The sequence below is a fragment of the Ascaphus truei genome, chromosome 4 (genome assembly GCF_040206685.1).
Source record: "Ascaphus truei isolate aAscTru1 chromosome 4, aAscTru1.hap1, whole genome shotgun sequence".
Taxonomy (NCBI): Eukaryota; Metazoa; Chordata; class Amphibia; order Anura; family Ascaphidae; genus Ascaphus; species Ascaphus truei.
The window spans coordinates 11,947,612-11,966,266 of record NC_134486.1 but is presented as its reverse complement, the minus strand read 5'-3'; the positions used below and the strand labels follow the sequence as shown (position 1 = coordinate 11,966,266).

The 18,655-nt window shown below is 44.3% G+C and overlaps 1 protein-coding gene across 3 annotated transcripts in view; it reads right to left on the bottom strand.

Moving 5' to 3' along the window:
* Positions 1-676: 676 nt before the first annotated feature.
* HADHB (hydroxyacyl-CoA dehydrogenase trifunctional multienzyme complex subunit beta) overlaps positions 677-18,655 on the bottom strand; it is a 32,484-nt gene continuing 14,505 nt past the window's right edge. For all 3 annotated transcript variants that reach the window (XM_075595348.1, XM_075595349.1, XM_075595347.1), the window contains exons 5-16: positions 15,935-15,979; positions 15,350-15,449; positions 14,333-14,420; positions 12,664-12,851; positions 12,123-12,303; positions 10,969-11,090; positions 10,524-10,603; positions 10,388-10,435; positions 9,027-9,114; positions 6,539-6,613; positions 3,827-3,991; positions 677-1,255 (exon numbers count right to left, since the gene is read on the bottom strand). In XM_075595348.1, the coding sequence (XP_075451463.1) occupies positions 1,220-1,255; positions 3,827-3,991; positions 6,539-6,613; positions 9,027-9,114; positions 10,388-10,435; positions 10,524-10,603; positions 10,969-11,090; positions 12,123-12,303; positions 12,664-12,851; positions 14,333-14,420; positions 15,350-15,449; positions 15,935-15,979 (1,216 nt within the window). In that variant the 3' untranslated portion in view covers positions 677-1,219. The remainder of the gene's footprint in view (positions 1,256-3,826; positions 3,992-6,538; positions 6,614-9,026; positions 9,115-10,387; positions 10,436-10,523; positions 10,604-10,968; positions 11,091-12,122; positions 12,304-12,663; positions 12,852-14,332; positions 14,421-15,349; positions 15,450-15,934; positions 15,980-18,655) is intronic.

The following is an 18,655-nucleotide window of genomic DNA, read 5'->3' as shown; positions in this document are numbered from 1 at the left end:
TGCCCCCTGTATAATACACCTGTCCTTGGCATATACCCAGACAGGCATTGTGCATCCCACTCCATGATCCTTAATATCTATTATTGTAGCCATCATGATACCGCCTTACCCATTATCTTCACCATAACATATTGTCATTATAAACACTATTCTTCCACTCCACCATTACACGTTTGTAAATCATATGCAACAAGAGGCGTGTATAAAACGTATACTTTTATACACGTGTAACAAACTGTTCATATAGGTGGTTCCCTACTGCATGACATTTGAATTCAGTGTTTTCTGTGCATTTTTTTGCCGTTTCCTTTTGTATACAATCTGGGGCTGGGACGCTACAAGAGGTCTAATGAAGAAAGAAAAGATGCTTTGTTTCCGCTTTTTAAATCCAGTTGGAATTGGAAGTGCCTGATGGTCAGTCTGTTTTTGGAATCCCTGGTCACAAGGTTCCTTTGGCTTCGTGGAGATTAGTAAATGTGTCTCTTAGCGTGTTCATTTCATACCAGGTTTAGAAAGTCTGCCGCTCAATGTTCTTTGTCTTTACTAGAAATACCAGAGACATTGTAATATCAGCAAGTACTTTTGACTTCTTTAATGCATCTTCAACATACCTTGCCATGTGAAGCTGATGCTTTAATAAAACCGGTTCTATTTCCAAGAAAAACATGGAACACAGTTCAGAAGATCTCATTTATTAAGGCTCAGAAATGATGGTAAACACCGTGCGTTCTGGGAGTGGCCTGAACGCATTGTTCCTAACACCAAGATTGCATTATATTTCTTACAAATCTCATTCTACAGGCGTGTGCTGCAAACCTGAAACGTACCCTCCCGCATCAAGGTTTAACTAGGCAATGTGTTTAATAGCGCGTCTTTCACTTCTCATTCCTTTTGCTGCCAAACGGGACTGCAACGTATTGCTGTGCAATGTACTGTTAGCCAGCTTTGGCATGAAAGGGGTTAAACGAACCTGTATGTGGGGGGAAATTTACTAGTTAGGCTTTGGTTAAATTGTAGTAACCAGACAATGCTACAAGGACCGGCTAAGTGCTCCAGTACAAACACCTCATTTGTTTCAAAATTGCAGACAGAGCACCTAGAAAATATTTACAGGGCTGGACGATTTCCCCTGATGTGGCAGAGACAGGCGGAGTTTATTAGTGCATTGCTCTGCGTGCAGCAGGCCACGTACAGGCGGATCCATAAACTGTGCCACACACTACTGGGGATAAAGCTCCACAATCATCCCGTGTCCCTGAAAGAGAGGAAACAGCACGTCAGTGTAACCAAGACACACACAGACTTGACTGGCAGATAAGGATACTTGGCCTACCCATGGTATATAGAGACTTTAGGTTAATCCACACAACTAGACACTACTGATGATTAAATTGGTATTATCCTTCAGTAATTGAATAATGAGTTAATGTCACTATGCCCAACTAGTACTATTTCTTTAGCTTTATGTTTGTATTAAACAGACACAGTGCCACTTTGCTGTTATGCTATGTCCATTAATGTTACTTTCTATTTTTCTACTATTTTAAATGTATTACAAAACATTACACCGAGATCACATCATAACTTGTTTTCCTGGAGAGAACCCATCAGATGAATGCACCTTAAGCCACATGGATGAAACCCATTGGCATAGACCCTGCTCGACTTTACACTGAAGCTCCAGCATTGCACAGTATGCAGCTCTACAACAGGTTCTTGGAGGCAGTCCCATACGTCTCTCAAGGTTCGAAAGCTTGCAACATATAATACCATTTGTTGGACAAACAAGCACAAGCCCACTCCCTCCTTTGTTACTATGTAAGGATTAGATTTCATACCCTATTAACCACAGTAGCACCTTTTTTCTAATGTGCCTTTTGTGGCTAGGGGAGTTGTTTGCCCACATTTCAGTCTCCATGGGCATTTTTCCATCATAGCTTCCAAGGTAAACATGTTGAAATCATTAAAGACTCTCCTACAAAGCACCTAATGTAACTCTATATCGCATGTGATCTGCCCCCCCTTACTTCTGCTACTGCAGGTAGAGGCTGCATCATCACCCTCTTCTTTCTGAACTTCATACATCTCGGTTTACAACTTAACATCCCACACACACGGTGGTGGTAACAGTTCTATGAATCATTTGCTGGGTAATAAAATACTTCTTTCAACCTTCAATTGATTTTATGGGTTGTAACAAATTGGCAAGATGAAATGGCTTTTGAAAGCTCACAGGTCTCTTACATTGTGTTCGTTCACATGGATATGCGAGGTACTTTATTAGGTCAGAAACAAGTTATCTACAAATTACGTTACGTTTTACCTATCCGGTTGTGATTTCATCCATAAAAACCATTTGCTACTGCTCTAACTCGGCATTTCCTGGTTATGGTTTATAAAAGATGTAACAGTATGATCCCTGCCCAAAAACATCACACCCAATGGGACGGGGCAAGAAGAAGAAGAGCACGTTCATGAAGCATTTATCTTTCTTGGAAATTGCAGGACTCCAGGTATATATATTATTAAACAAAATACGCAGCCAACCAAAAAAAAAAAAAACACAAATGTACATTCTATAATTACGGGTCAAGTGCAATGACTTCTATCTCAATCTAACAGCGCTAATAATCTCTTCAATGCCAGAGCAGATGTATACAGGAGCTGACCTGTTAATAGGACTTACACATGGAGCAACGAGACTAGGTCAGTTGTTAAGCAATAAGAAAGGTTGTGTTGGCCCTGCAGGGAGGATACAGAACAGAGAAGCGAGAGGAAGGGGACCAGAACAAGTTACAGTAACTGTAGGGAAAGCCGATCCCACGAGCTGCGCTTATTGTTTGGGCCGGTGAGGTTTGCTTACTGTGTGCAAGGCATTGGTCGCTTGGGGGTGACACCGTTCATTCATAAACATAGGTATGATAGTGCTAAGAAAGGAAAGTCATCAAAATACTATACTCCAGTTCTCTGCTGGGTCTGCGAGCTCAGGAAAAGAACACTATTATTACCTAATTACAGCGTGGCACAGTACCGAGGCACGAGGGAATTCCCAAGACGTGCTGGGGGGGGACAGAGACACTGACAACTAGTATTTAAAGTGACAAGGCATAATTATACCAACTTTACCATTTACTGCCGCTGGGGCCGAAGCCCAGTCCCTGCTGCCCATTACCGAGACACACAGTGAATATGTTCCCATCAGAGAACCTGCTTGTATAAAAAATACTTTAACTCTGTCACTGCCAGAAGGGTCGGAAATGTGCAGCAGAACTGCTTGCTATCACAAGACTATCCAAACATCCCACGTTGTGAGCACATCCACACGTCCCACACCAGGTCTGCAACCCTGTCCTTCCCCCATGACCTCCTAGCATACACTGCTTCCACCGCAGCCAGGGACTCTGGGAAATGACATGCAAATAAGCCTCGTCACCTTTTACTTCATATCCATTGTAACTTGTAGGGATAAGCGTGTGGCTGCCGCATTACACAGATGTTTAGCACAGGCCGGGATATAAAAGCACAGTCATTAAACATGATGACAGACAGCGGTTCCCACCGTGTGGGTCTGTGTGAAGATGGCTAGTGGCTTTGCAATGTGACGCTGGAAGAGGTGTCACCCGCACATTATATACGTTATGGTAATCTAGAAATGTGCAAAACGGCTGAAACTCATACGTTTGGCTAAATTATATGATTTGGTACGCGCACAGTTTCCCAGTACTGTATGTGCATCTTGGTATTACCTGCAAAACACACACAATGTTTGCGTATCTTGGTATTACCTGTCCCACAGCAACACACACACACACACACACACAATTACCTGGCCCCCAGCAGCACACGCTGCCACGAGTGCGTACTGTCCTCCCTCTTGCTTCAGTCTGTGAGCAGCAGCCATGACCAGGCGGCAGCCTGTTGCCCCAAAGGGGTGTCCCAAAGACAGTGAGCCACCCCAGTTGTTAAACTTCTCCAAAGAAGGGGCTCCCACCTGCAAGAAATGTCCCCGTAAAACATCAGGGGAAGGAGCATCAGGCTCTGACAAAACATTACACCCTTACCCTACACACAGCTTCATGTAACAGGCAGACACGTAACCCCCTCAGTGCCCTGACGTACAGAACATATCATGAAAAGTGCCCCCCCAGAGACCCGTATAATGGACGCCGTACATCACGCCCATTTGCTAGGGGCTGTCCCTGATCTCGGAACGCAGATTGCCGACAACACTGAAAGGCGGACTGGACCCTGCCTTTCATTTCAGTTCCCCCAACCGCAACCCATCACGTGATCGCTTCCGAGAGCACTCACTTAACCAATGCGGGGGGGGTCGTGGAGACGGAGGTGGCAGGACCATCTGGGACTGAAGGGGTTAATGGAACATTCCTCTTGATAACAGCATTTCTGACTATGCTACAGTATGCAGGTTTGTGTGGCCCATGATAAAAATACCCTGCCGACAAGACATGGATGTGGTCAGCACAATCAACTTAAGTAAACGCTAAGGTTTCGTCTTCTTCTGTAATGCGGACAATGTGCACTGCGCTGTACATGCAGGTAGGGATTCCCTCTTCTGCAGATGTCCATTTTGGTGCTTAAGGGACATGGAGATAAAGTGGCATGTACAAGGAAAGCGGACGCTGGGATAGGAACCAGGTTCCCTCGCTACGAAGCGGCGACATTACCTGAGCCGCTACCTCAGCTGAACTCCACCTTTTAGTCCGAGATAATAAACATGACTTATTTAATGGAGTCTCCAGGAGCTCAGCGCTGAGTGCGTCCAAATAACACTACTACAAACAGGTCCGGAAGTTACTGACTTCCAACAATATTTAGTATATTTTATCCATTTTCCGGCCAGGCCCTGCTAGCAGGAAGAGGAATGAGCTGGAATGTACATATTTCATTTTTTAAATGTATTCAAATATGGGATAAACGATGGGTAAATTCCATCCCTGTGGGGTCTGGTTATATGGGATAAACGATGGGTAAATTCCATCCCTGTGGGGTCTGGTTATATGGGATAAACGATGGGTAAATTCCATCCCTGTGGGGTCTGGTTATATGGGATAAACGATGGGTAAATACCATCCTTGTGGGGTCTGGTTATATGGGATAAACGATGGGTAAATTCCATCCCTGTGGGGTCTGGTTATATGGGATAAACGATGGGTAAATTCCATCCCTGTGGGGTCTGGTTATATGGGATAAACGATGGGTAAATTCCATCCCCGTGGGGTCTGGTTATATGGGATAAACGATGGGTAAATTCCATCCCCGTGGGGTCTGGTTATATGGGATAAACGATGGGTAAATTCCATCCCTGTGGGGTCTGGTTATATGGGATAAACGATGGGTAAATTCCATCCCTGTGGGGTCTGGTTATATGGGATAAACGATGGGTAAATTCCATCCCTGTGTGGTCTGGTTATATGGGATAAACGATGGGTAAATTCCATCCCTGTGGGGTCTGGTTATATGGGATAAACGATGGGTGAATTCCATCCCTGTGGGGTCTGGTTATATGGGATAAACGATGGGTGATGGTAAATTCTATCCCTGTGGGGTCTGGTTATATGGGATAAACGATGGGTAAATTCCATCCCTATGGGGTCTGGTTATATGGGATAAACGATGGGTAAATTCCATCCCTGTGGGGTCTGGTTATATGGGATAAACGATGGGTAAATTCCATCCCTGCGTGGTCTGGTTATATGGGATAAACGATGGGTAAATTCCATCCCTGTGGGGTCTGGTTATATGGGATAAACGATGGGTAAATTCCATCCCTGTGGGGTCTGGTTATATGGGATAAACGATGGGTGAATTCCATCCCTGTGGGGTCTGGTTATATGGGATAAACGATGGGTGAATTCCATCCCTGTGGGGTCTGGTTATATGGGATAAACGATGGGTAAATTCCATCCCTGCGTGGTCTGGTTATATGGGATAAACGATGGGTAAATTCCATCCCCGTGGGGTCTGGTTATATGGGATAAACGATGGGTAAATTCCATCCCTGTGGGGTCTGGTTATATGGGATAAACGATGGGTAAATTCCATCCCTGTGGGGTCTGGTTATATGGGATAAACAATGGGTAAATTCCATCCCTGTGGGGTCTGGTTATATGGGATAAACGATGGGTAAATTCCATCCCTGTGTGGTTTGGTTATATGGATCGGCCTTAAAAACCCATTGCTTAAATGAGTAACTTAAGTAAATGAAACATCATAGCCCATGTCACCTATCTACAAATCCGTGCTGCAAGGTGCGGGTTTCTTTTGTGCATGTGATGTTACGGGCACCATGGAAGATAAATTCCAGGTGACATTATGCACTTATCATAGGCAAGTCCAGAACCTCGTCAACTCAACCTCGATTTGAATATTTCTGAAATGCTGCTTGAAATAGAACAACAAAAACCCAGGCAGTGGGATCCCATCAGGATAATACCCTCTGTGAAAACGGAAGCTTATTCAAGCGTTTCCTTTCTTAACCAACGTCTCACACAACATGACCCCATCGCTCGCTTCTTACCTTTATCTTGCGGCCCATATAAGTCTGTGCAAACCAGTCGGAATCCATAGCTTTCAGGTTGGCCATGATCTGCCCCTGTACAATGAAAGAGACAGTATATTTACAATGTAGATTTTCCTCCCCTGCTCGGCTGGTGCAGAACTCCAGAGAACTCTTTGCCTTGCGCTCCCCATCTCTGGAACATTTAAATGAAATCTTGCAGCTCAGGGACGCATTGAAGAGAAAGAAGAAACACTGGCGTCCTGCCCTCCACTCTCCCACCTCTCATTCTAACACCATCAGTTCACACACCATCAGTTCACACACCATCAGTTCACACACCATCAGTTCACACACCATCAGTTCACACACCATCAGTTCACACACCATCAGTTCACACACCATCAGTTCACACACCATCAGTTCACACACCATCAGTTCACACACCATCAGTTCACACACCATCAGATCACACACCATCAGATCACACACCATCAGATCACACACCATCAGATCACACACACACACCTTGTCTTCTCTTCCCATTTACATGTGCTATTAACCACTTTGCTGCACGTTGCATTCATAACCCTAGGAAGGTAAAAAAGGGGATATATTGCCATTATTTTGCTTCCCATCATTCTATATACGTCTGGTGAAATATTTATGTAAAAAATTGGAAGGACCTCTAGTTGTGAATCTGTAACTCGGGCCTCAGTGCTGCTCCTACATTCCCCTCCTGTAGTTAGACCCCCTAATGAAACACGCTGTACATGCTGTGTTTCTGATCTCTTCAGTAGCTTTCTAGGGGCAATGTACCAGGAGGTGGGCAGCCAGACCCACCGCCCACGTACACTACGTTTCAATGACTTGTTTCCTGGTGAGGTCTTCACGCCCAGTTTATTTTAGAGGAACAGCAAAGTGCACAGCTTTTAAGAAAGGGCTCGTAGCCCAAAACACCGCACGGTTCTATGCTGCTCCTCTAAATAAACTCAAGCGTGACAACAACTTGTCAGGAAACTGTTTATTGAAACCTCTCGCACATGGATACCTCTCCTGGTGTCCTGCACTTACATTACACTATAGGAACCCCTGGGAATAACACTTATTTACATGGCTCATATCTGATCTGTATGAACACCACTAGGTGCCTTACTTTCTGCTTTGTTAGCCTCTTTCAGCACAATAACATAATAACCTGTTCCCTGCTGGACGGGGCTACGACCTATTGCTCGACAATGTGCAAGTCCCATTGGCAAAGAATGGGTTAAAGTAAGAACTCCAAAAACGGTAGATAAGATTTTTTATAACTGGGTGTGTGTTTCTAAAGCAAGACTCAGGCTTTAGCCCCATTACCCCACATATAATCTGATCTAAAGAACCCTGACCCCCATCTTGCTTTCTGATTTGATCCTGTCCTCTGAACATCGTATGCACCGGTTATTAAATATTGTGTGTGGTATTTGGAGGTATGCTAGGACTTTTTAAATAGTACGAGCTGGCACTTTCGCTTATGACTTCAGGTTAATCTCACCTGAGTAGACCCTTCATATTTCTGTTTAAATGGAGACTTCAATGAGCGAGGAAGGAATTAATAGACTAATGAAAAAACAAGGCCCTGTGATGATCACACGGAGTCAGAAAAAAACGGTTGATCTTTTTCAGTCTGAACAAAATAAATAATAGTTTCAGATTTTTCTTACAGTAGCTTTGGATACAAGGAAGTTGAATTCATGGATCCCCACTGATTATAGCATCTGATAATTCGGCCTGTGGTTTACATTAGGTATATCAACGACAAATGCTCACTTGTACATTAAGCAATAGTGCCACCTACTGGCCAGTTTTAGGCCTCACAAATTGCAGAGCAGATTGCATGAACATTACATTCTCACGGTACCACACAGGGATAACATTTGAGCCATATGTAAAGCCCTTCATAAAGGACAACTGGATGGAGAGCAGGAGCTAGAGGAGTTGGCAAGCTGCCTATGACTCCCCTTGTTATAAGGCAGCACTGCTACAATCTCTAACAAATTCCAATGTTTCGACTTAGCGCGACACTCAGAAATGGCGAGGATTTCCACAGCTTTGCGCGGGACAGATGGAGCCAGACTTACGGTTTCAAGAGCTGCGGGAAGAAACGCAAAACTGCAGCGACCGGGGTCAGGAAAGGCTGGGGCTGCCTGCGGGTGGGGGAGGGGTGGGGTGTCGTCTTTTTTGATAAATTGAACCCCCCACAGAGAAAATCTTGTTGCCAGGGGAAGCCGCAGGATCTGGACGGACAGTTATCCCGGGAACCGAGAACATGGAGCCTGGCTACATCTGTGCACATTAAAATAAATGGTTGAGAAGCCACCCCTAAACCCAAGCACTGACAGTCATAACTCGTTTGCTTATTTGAGGGTGACGTCGACCTCCTGTGTCTGTTTATAAACTATTTGCTTCAGGAAAGAGTCTCATGTTATAGGTGTACAGCACAACAAGAAGGGATGAAACAACATCTTACAGCGAAAGCTTCATGGAACTCGAAGGCGTCAATGTCAGCCAAGGTCAGGCCGGCTCGCTGCAGCACTTTGGGTGTAGCATATGTTGGGCTGCAAGAAAAGCAAAATAAAGTTACATTTAAGCGATTTTGTAACTGCAGCAACACAAGCCAACACCAAATGTGACTTCCCAGGACGCTTCCTTCCCCAGCGCCCGCCCCTAGCAGCGACCATTTTCAACCCAAGAAATGTTAGGCTGCTGAGCTGAACACTTCCTGAGCTTCCAGTACGGAGACAGCCGCGGCGCTCGGACATTGAGCATCAGTGCTTTAACCCCTTCAGTAACAGAGAAGGGCAGCACCGATTAAAGGATCCATAGGGCACAAGTGAACTAAAAAAGTTGTGATTGGGGTTTAATGGGCTAATGTAAAAACAAAAATGTAGGTTTCCGTAATAAAGTTGTGCTTTAGTAGGTTTTTATGATCTGTACCTAATCTTTTTTGTGACAACTGTTTGTGAACTCACTTTATAACTCACACTTTTTGGGTTACGTGTAAAGTAATTAGCAAAACAGAGAAGTGCCTGCGATTACATTCCTATTTTATCCATGCTGACCAAGGGGAAACTAGAAGATTGTATATACTTAAGACTGCTCCTATTTCCTGTGCTGCTGCAACGTATTTTCCCGCAGTTGAAGGCGCGCACTTTACCATCGCTGCCCACAATCCCTTAGCCGTCTTTACAATTCCTTTCCTTATTACCAGCACAATCCCTATCCTGAGCAGCGCCGCTGCTGCTTCCGCCACCAGAGGTTTTCTGCTGGCTGCACCTGTGGGGTCAGTTTTGTAATTAAATATAAAAATACCCGAAAATGAGAGGTATGCTTAGAAAAGGTCAGGATTGCAAAAACCACAGCGGTGTGAAGGAGGGAGGAAGGGAAGAGCAGGGATAGTCAGAGACGGATTGCAGAGCGATGTCCCACACTATATACAATTACAAATAACGCTGATGGGTCAAATAGGTTTATACGTTGTTATCTATTACGCCAACAATGTACAGGCACTTTACTAATTAGACATTAGAATGTAGGGAAATATAATGCAATAAGTGCATCAAACGCACGCTATAGGAGGAATCCCTGCCCGGCAGTAGTGTGCTGGGAGGCGGAGGAGAGATCTGGGTGATCTGCATCATACGTGGCCTCCTTTAGTCTCCTCAAACTGCTCTTCCCCCTTGTTTATAGACAGCCGTATTCCCCCTCAGCATCTACAAATTCCCTTATCAGGGCGACTGCATCCATCTCCACAGATCAGCTGCTCTACTAATCCGTTTACCTTGGCTATACATGCTCCCAGCAGCTAGAACACATGGCTATAAAACATACCCCAGTAGAAGCTGATCCTTGGGATCTTGAGACACGTAAACAAAATCCCTGCGAGAGAGAAACAGACGTTAGTTCCGGGCCTGTGAGCATTGGGAGTCTGTGGCAGGAACACATCACATGGTGTCTGCTCTCTCACCGCAGGTATGCCTTGGGTTTGTATCCCATGGCCAGGGCCTTCTCCTCTGACATAATTAGAACTGCGGAGGCACCGTCCGTCTGAAACAAAACAACAGTTCCTGCATCACAAGAAGGTTTCCAATGCATGCATTGAGATGTATTCATGCAGCCACCCCTGGGCTGCCACCCTAGCACCCTTCTGATCTGCACAGCAGCCTACACATGAAGGGGAACATTGCAATCGTCTCCCAGATACAGCTGCATGTTCAATAAGGTTGTTACTGAAACTCTGCACACCTAGTGCACATACTGATTTGGCGTGTAACTAAACATTAAAATATGCAGAAAATGCAGCAAATCTACCAATCCAGCGACCCGCCACTTCTGTGATGCTGAGAGCGCTAAACATGCATGTACTCCTTAACCCGTAACGTATAATATATAAGCGAGACAGTAAATAATACCAGGAAGGAGGAGTTTGCGGCGGTGACTGTCCCATACGGTTTGATAAAAGCAGGTTTCAGCTTTGACAATTGTTCCATAGATGAGGGACGGATTCCGTTATCTTTAATAACCGTATCTTTACCTGGAAACAGAAGCAGACATTGCATGAATCTGCCACGGGCTCGGCACGTCCAGCTTCGCTGCTTTGCAATAAAGCTGCAGAATACGCCGTCAGGAGGAGTGACTTTATGTTAATGTCTTACAGACAACACGAGTGTGTTCTGTACACAGAAACGGTACTTTGCTCCCGCATTCTGCCTGATAACTTAATCAACTACTGTTATTGTACGGCTATTAAATACTGCCCAATAGTGCACCCCCAAACAGCAGTGATGTGGTTAGCGATATAACGGGAAGGAAGGCCAAACAGGGCACTACGGATTTAAATAACGGGAATTTATTAGCCAATTGATCGAAGTTTCTGCCTTTCCCAAGAGTTAATGCAGATAGGTAGAAGAGAAAAGGAGCACAGCTCACAGCATCCAAAATTCGAAAATAAGGGCAACTCCAAACATGGGAAAAAATATATATTAGCCTTTAATGATCAGCTTGGCAATAGTATAGGAACACGCACCAACGCGTTTCATCCCGCAGGACTTTCTCAAGGTGTAGGGAGAGACGTAGTGACATGCATTTTTACATCCTATTTTTACCCTGGGAAGTTCATTTCTATCATATTATTGTTCCTGGATTCTGGATTCATTCAATGAGATTTATGTTGTGGCGAGCTTACTGTGGTGATGCACCAAAATACCACATTATCTATGTACCCAAGAGTTAATGGCATTATCTCCTGAGAAAGGCCGACATAGACCGAAACGTCGATCACTTGGCTAATAAATTCCCTTTATTTAAATCCGTAGTGCCCCGTTTGGCCTTTTTCCCTCCATACTTGGGATGTTGCACAGGTTTTCCCTGGACCAGGGGCCCCGGTATGCGTTTCCTTTTTTACTTGGTGTGCAGCATTCCCTTATCTTTGTCAGCGATAGAACGCCAGTATAAATGTGGCATAAACCAGGCCTACAATATACCAGCGCGCCAGAATATCTGACCAGCCTCTGGAGACCTCGCTGCCCATTCCCACTAACTGCAATGTGAAGAAGAGCCGTGTCACCTGGCACTTTGTAGGGGATGACATCAGAAAGCAGCCCAGCATCCTGCGCTTTCTTGGCCAGGGTGTGAGAGCGCAGGGCGAATTCATCCTGTTCCACCCGAGAGACGCCAAACGCAGCCGCCAGCCTATCCGCAGAGTGCCCCATGGTCTCACTGGTGGAAAACTCAGCGACTGCTGGGAGCTACGGAACAATCAGACACAGAACGTGCAACGTCAAACAGGGCTCTCCAGAGATCCCCCGCCCGCTCGGTCACGCACTGCCCCGTCTACCATCAATAGGATTTTAGCAATAATCTAGTTTCTATGTTGCTGACAATACCTTTAGAACACGGCACGGCCCTGGTGACAAATTCTTATTAATGTACACTTACATAGCCAGCACTTTCCAAATCAGCTCGTCACCTGAGGGACAGTGCAAATACAAGTAGGGAGAAGAGCCGGGGGGGAAAAGGGACTTTCCGAAGAAAATTATCTGGGTAAAAGAGCTTACAATATACAGCCCCATGGGGTTTCCATAAAAGCTGCTGGGATGAGGCCATACCTCTGGGGCAAAGTAGTCTGGGCGGATCCTGGAAACCAGAGAAAGCCTCTGTCCCAAGCTCTTGGCTCTGTTGAGGCCCAGCAGGGTTTTTCTCATCTTCCTACTGTGTCGAATCGGGATGTCGGACATGAATTCCACCCCTCCGGCTACTACCACGTCACACTGACCCGACGCAATCAGACCCACCGCTGCGGACAATGAAAACAAGGGATCAGCAAGAACACAATGGACCTCTCTGATGTCTGGTCTTGGTTGGGACAAGGAGGTATACACCATGGGTGTCTAACTTCACTTTCAATGTGTGTGCCTGTGTCTTCCATTCTTCCCTACTGTGCGGTCTCATTGATGCTGGATGAATGTTACAAGGGCCCATACTATAGATCAGGGGTCTTCAACCGCTCGATCGTGAGCGACTTGTAGCTCGCTGCCAGCGAGTAGCTCGCGGGCCCGGCCAGCACTGGAAGCCTGCATCCAGCTCCTGGGCGGGCCTCTCTGCCCTGCCGGTCTGCACCAGAAGTTACACACGCCCAGATGTCGAGCCCAACTTCCGTGTGGCACCAGAAACCTCCTCCCCCACCAAAGTAAGTGTGTTGTTGTGTATGTACTGTGGCGGTATTGTGTGTGTGTGTCTGTGTATAGGAAGGGGGGGGGGGGGGGGTGGTATTGGTTTAGTAGTACGGGATCATTTTAAATCAATCAGAAGTAGCACTCCTTACAGAAAAGGGTGGGGTGTGCTCCTATAGACCCTCATGTCTGCCAAAAAAAACATCTCAGGTTCATGCAGCTGCAGCATTGGGTCTTCGGAACTGAACCGCGTTCATTTGAGCTGCAGGGACCCCCTAGTTCCTGAAATATTTGCCTGGGTGTGTGGGGCTATCGCAAGGGCAGCTTAAATATCCCTCGTCACGGGACGACATCCCGTGCGGTTTCCTATTGGCCCAAGTGGGACATTTAAATTGCAAAGAGATACCGGCACCCGCTTCTGAAGCAAGTATCTCGAGGGGCAGGGTGTCACCGGAGCCAAAATTAACGCGGTTGAGACACACACACACGTTCTGCTGCTTTAATACACATTTCTTAAAAGGAATGTAAGAAAGTTTATTAAAGCAGATTACCTCCACCAGGTAACAAAGAAAACAGAAACAACTGCTAAAATTCAATAAAAACTGTCCCAAAGGATTTGTTTGCAACACTTCACCTTTAATTGTGATCCCAACTACAAAGTCTATGGCTCACCTGATGTAGAACATCAGCAGTCCTTGCATCTCCCCCACACAAACCTCATTGTGTGTTGGAAGACAACAGGGAAACACAAAACTAAGACAGTTATTTCTTTTTTAGGGCTCAGCTCACTATGAAGAGAAGACTTTGTAGGGATTTTAAAGTGAACTATATCATCTTGGTGTAATCCACATATTGCTGACCACATATAGCGGTAGTGAATGGAAGTGCCTTAGGGATACAACAAACTGCATGTAGGTTGTATAATTGTAGCTGAAGTTACTGAATTGTGTTCATTCAGAAAGTCGGCTTTCCACGACCACGTAAAGATGGTCAGAGATGCCGTCACCATACTTTATGTCGGCCATATACAGGTGATGTTTCTTCTCACATTAAGAGGGCCCTAAAGCACGTGGTCTTCCCCCTCTGCACATGGATTCAGACGTACCTGTGGTCATTGCCTGGTTTGAAGAGATACACGCCATGGTGACTGTGTGGGAGGGAGTTTTATCGGAGAAGCCAGCGCCAAGAGCAGCCTAGATAACAGATAGAAAACACTGCTTGTTAGCAAAGATATCCGTACAGATGTGATTTACTGTCCCCGAACGGAAAAACAAAAAGGCCGCGTCTGCTTGGGAGAGAGGGTCCGTTCTTCCGAATGGGGCAACGCTACAGAAAGGATTTCCAGCTGCCAGAGGTTCATCTCTATGTAACTTCATGAATTTAATTCAACCCACATTTAACTGAAACTTTAACTCCTGCTCTGTCTAGCATCGAAAGCACCAGAAAAGTCTGCATATTACACGTAAACATACGGGTCTCTATAAAAACATGTACAAAACTTAGTGCCTCCCCCCCCGTGCCACGGACGAAAAAGCAACAGTCTGCGGTGCTGGGGACAGTGTCTGCCGCGATCGCGCTGCGGAGGGGGCCCCATGCTTCTGCGTTATTCTTCCAGGCTGCGACCGTTGCAGTCGCGCGACCATGGAAACGCAAACAATAAGGTTTGCTACATCTGTTGGACTCAAAATCGGGGTGAAGTTATATTATTGTGATCCCCTCCTATCCTCCAGGAACACATCATGGCATGGGATACAGATTAGAGACCAGGAAGCTTTTTTTTTTTAGGGTAATAAAAAAAAAAAATTTAAAAGGAGAAGAACAACAAGGGGGTCATACTATAGAGAGAAAGAAAGTCTCAGGGAAAATGTGAAATATTCTTCTTCATTGGAAGACTTGTGGATGCCAGAAAGCGCTTTTAAGCCGAGATAGGGGGGAGGAATGAGAGCAAGGAACAGAGACAAAACTACGGCGTAGTGTTTAGTGCAAGGAAGAGAGGTGGAACAGGGGAGCCTCATTTGCAGCCAAGATCTATACTTCTATGATGAACAACATTGAAGGTTTCACGTGCAGCACCGAAGAGTCAAGGTCAAGACATCCGACCCAAGGTCAGTTAGGTCCTCACCTCACGGGCAAGATTGCTGGTTTTAACTTCCTGGATAACGGTGCCGTACACAATGTAATCCACGACTTCCCGGGGAATGTTTGTACGGTCCAGCAATGCCCTAGTAAATAAAGTGGGGAGGGGGGAAATCTTACTAACCAAAGTGTAACAGTGTCCAGAGAAAGCAAAGTCATGAGAAGCCATGAAAAGCAACAATACTTTAGGATGAATGGTCCAGAATCAATAATTCCTTAAAAAAATAAATTACCATTTCTTAATAAAAAAATATATACATGTTTTTATTGCCATTATTTACTACCTCACAAGAGGGGCCTGCATTGCAAATCTTTCCATATACTTTAGGCACGAGGCTAAGGAACAATACTTTGTGTTAGATTTGGAGGTTAATCTCTGAAGTGATATAGCAAGAAAAGGGAGCAAGCATTAAAAGGAAACATCAACCGATACAATGATGTTACAGCAGATAAAGGTGCAATCCGTTAATCTGAAACAAGACAGGGTAATCGTACAATTGATATCATTGTGGTGAATACACCATGTGCCAGACTCACAACCTCTCTCTCCAGGTACGAGGGGATTACTCACTGCAGTGCGGTTCTGGCCAAGTCATGAGGCATCAAATCGGTGTATCTGCAGCAGGAGAAAAACAGGAGGTCACCAGAGTTACATTAATATGTGCAGGGCACCAGAGTTACATTAATATGTGCAGGGTACCAGAGTTACATTAATATCTGCAGGTTACATTAATATGTGCAGGGTACCAGAGTTACATTAATATGTGCAGGTTACATTAATATGTGCAGGGTACCAGAGTTACATTAATATCTGCAGGTTACATTAATATGTGCAGGGTACCAGAGTTACATTAATATGTGCAGGTTACATTAATATGTGCAGGGTACCAGAGTTACATTAATATGTGCAGGTTACATTAATATGTGCAGGGTACCAGAGTTACATTAATATGTGCAGGTTACATTAATATGTGCAGGGTACCAGAGTTACATTAATATCTGCAGGTTACATTAATATGTGCAGGGTACCAGAGTTACATTAATATGTGCAGGTTACATTAATATGTGCAGGGTACCAGAGTTACATTAATATGTGCAGGTTACATTAATATGTGCAGGGTACCAGAGTTACATTAATATGTGCAGGGTACCAGAGTTACATTAATATGTGCAGGTTACATTAATATGTGCAGGGTACCAGAGTTACATTAATATGTGCAGGTTACATTAATATGTGCAGGGTACCAGAGTTACATTAATATGTGCAGGTTACATTAATATGTGCAGGGTACCAGAGTTACATTAATATGTGCAGGTTACATTAATATGTGCAGGGTACCAGAGTTACATTAATATGTGCAGGTTACATTAATATGTGCAGGGTACCAGAGTTACATTAATATGTGCAGGGTACATTAATATGTGCAGGGTACCAGAGTTACATTAATATGTGCAGGGTACATTAATATGTGCAGGGTACCAGAGTTACATTACTATGTGCAGGGTACATTAATATGTGCAGGGTACCAGAGTTACATTAATATGTGCAGGGTACCAGAGTTACATTAATATGTGCAGGGTACCAGAGTTACATTAATATGTGCAGGTTACATTAATATGTGCAGGGTACCAGAGTTACATTAATATGTGCAGGTTACATTAATATGTGCAGGGTACCAGAGTTACATTAATATGTGCAGGTTACATTAATATGTGCAGGGTACCAGAGTTACATTAATATGTGCAGGGTACATTAATATGTGCAGGGTACCAGAGTTACATTAATATGTGCATGGTACATTAATATGTGCAGGGTACATTAATATGTGCAGGGTACCAGAGTTACATTACTATGTGCAGGGTACATTAATATGTGCAGGGTACCAGAGTTACATTAATATGTGCAGGGTACCAGAGTTACATTAATATGTGCAGGGTACCAGAGTTACATTAATATGTGCAGGGTACCAGAGTTACATTAATATGTGCAGGGTACCAGAGTAACATTAATATGTGCAGGTTACATTAATATGTGCAGGGTACCAGAGTTACATTAATATGTGCAGGTTACATTAATATGTGCAGGGTACCAGAGTTACATTAATATGTGCAGGTTACATTAATATGTGCAGGGTACCAGAGTTACATTAATATGTGCAGGTTACATTAATATGTGCAGGTTACATTAATATGTGCAGGGTACCAGAGTTACATTAATATGTGCAGGTTACATTAATATGTGCAGGGTACCAGAGTTACATTAATATCTGCAGGTTACATTAATATGTGCAGGTTACCAGAGTTACATTAATATGTGCAGGTTACATTAATATGTGCAGGGTACCAGAGTTACCCAGCCTAGACATATTGCAAAGCAAGTATAGACCAACCTCACACCTATGATACCCATCAAGGTTGAAACATGTCTGAGTGGTTTGTACTTGCTTTGTTAGTCCCATGCTCTGTTTAAAAGCTGTGTGAACGGCGATGCATTTGCTTAAATGGGCTCCATGTGAATGGATATTCCAGGCAAAAGGTGACACATTGTGTGCTCATTTGCATGTAATTTCCCAGAATCCCTTGCTGCAGTGGGAGCACTGTATGCGAGGTGATAATGGTTGAAAGGCAGGGTTGCAGACCTGTCTAAGACATGTGAATGTGCTCACAAGTGATATTCTTTATTGGCTATATGCTAACGGTGGAGGTTTTTTGTCGCCTTTTTCACCCACCATAACTTAAAATAGATAGATAAACTATTGCACTGTCATAATATAATACATACATTTGGGAAGACCTCAGCTCGGGATGGCATCAGAGAGAACACACAGTGGCGAGAAAAAGTTTGTGATAATTACGGAAATGCCATAGTTTTTCCATGATAATCTTCTTGACTCAAAACCAGTCTTTTCTTACATATCCAATAGGATTTATATTAATCAATTCCATGTCTTTTTAAACAAAATGATGTATGACAGACAAACAATGAGTAATTAAGTGACAGGATATATGCAAAAGTGAAACCCTGTTATCAGCTAAATTAAAAGGGGATAATTACAATCGGGTGTATAAATAGTTAGGTAGATCTTCAGGTTTGAGTTTAGGAGGCCCCACCCTATATAAAGATCAGAAACTTTGTGAGTTTGGTCTTCATCATACAGGTGTGAGGAAACAATGTAACGATCCAAAATAAAAAAAATTGTAAATCTCGTAGGACCTCAGAAAAGCAGTTATTGATGATCATCAGTCTAGAAAGGGTTACAAAACCATTTCTAAGGATTTGGGGCTCCACCAA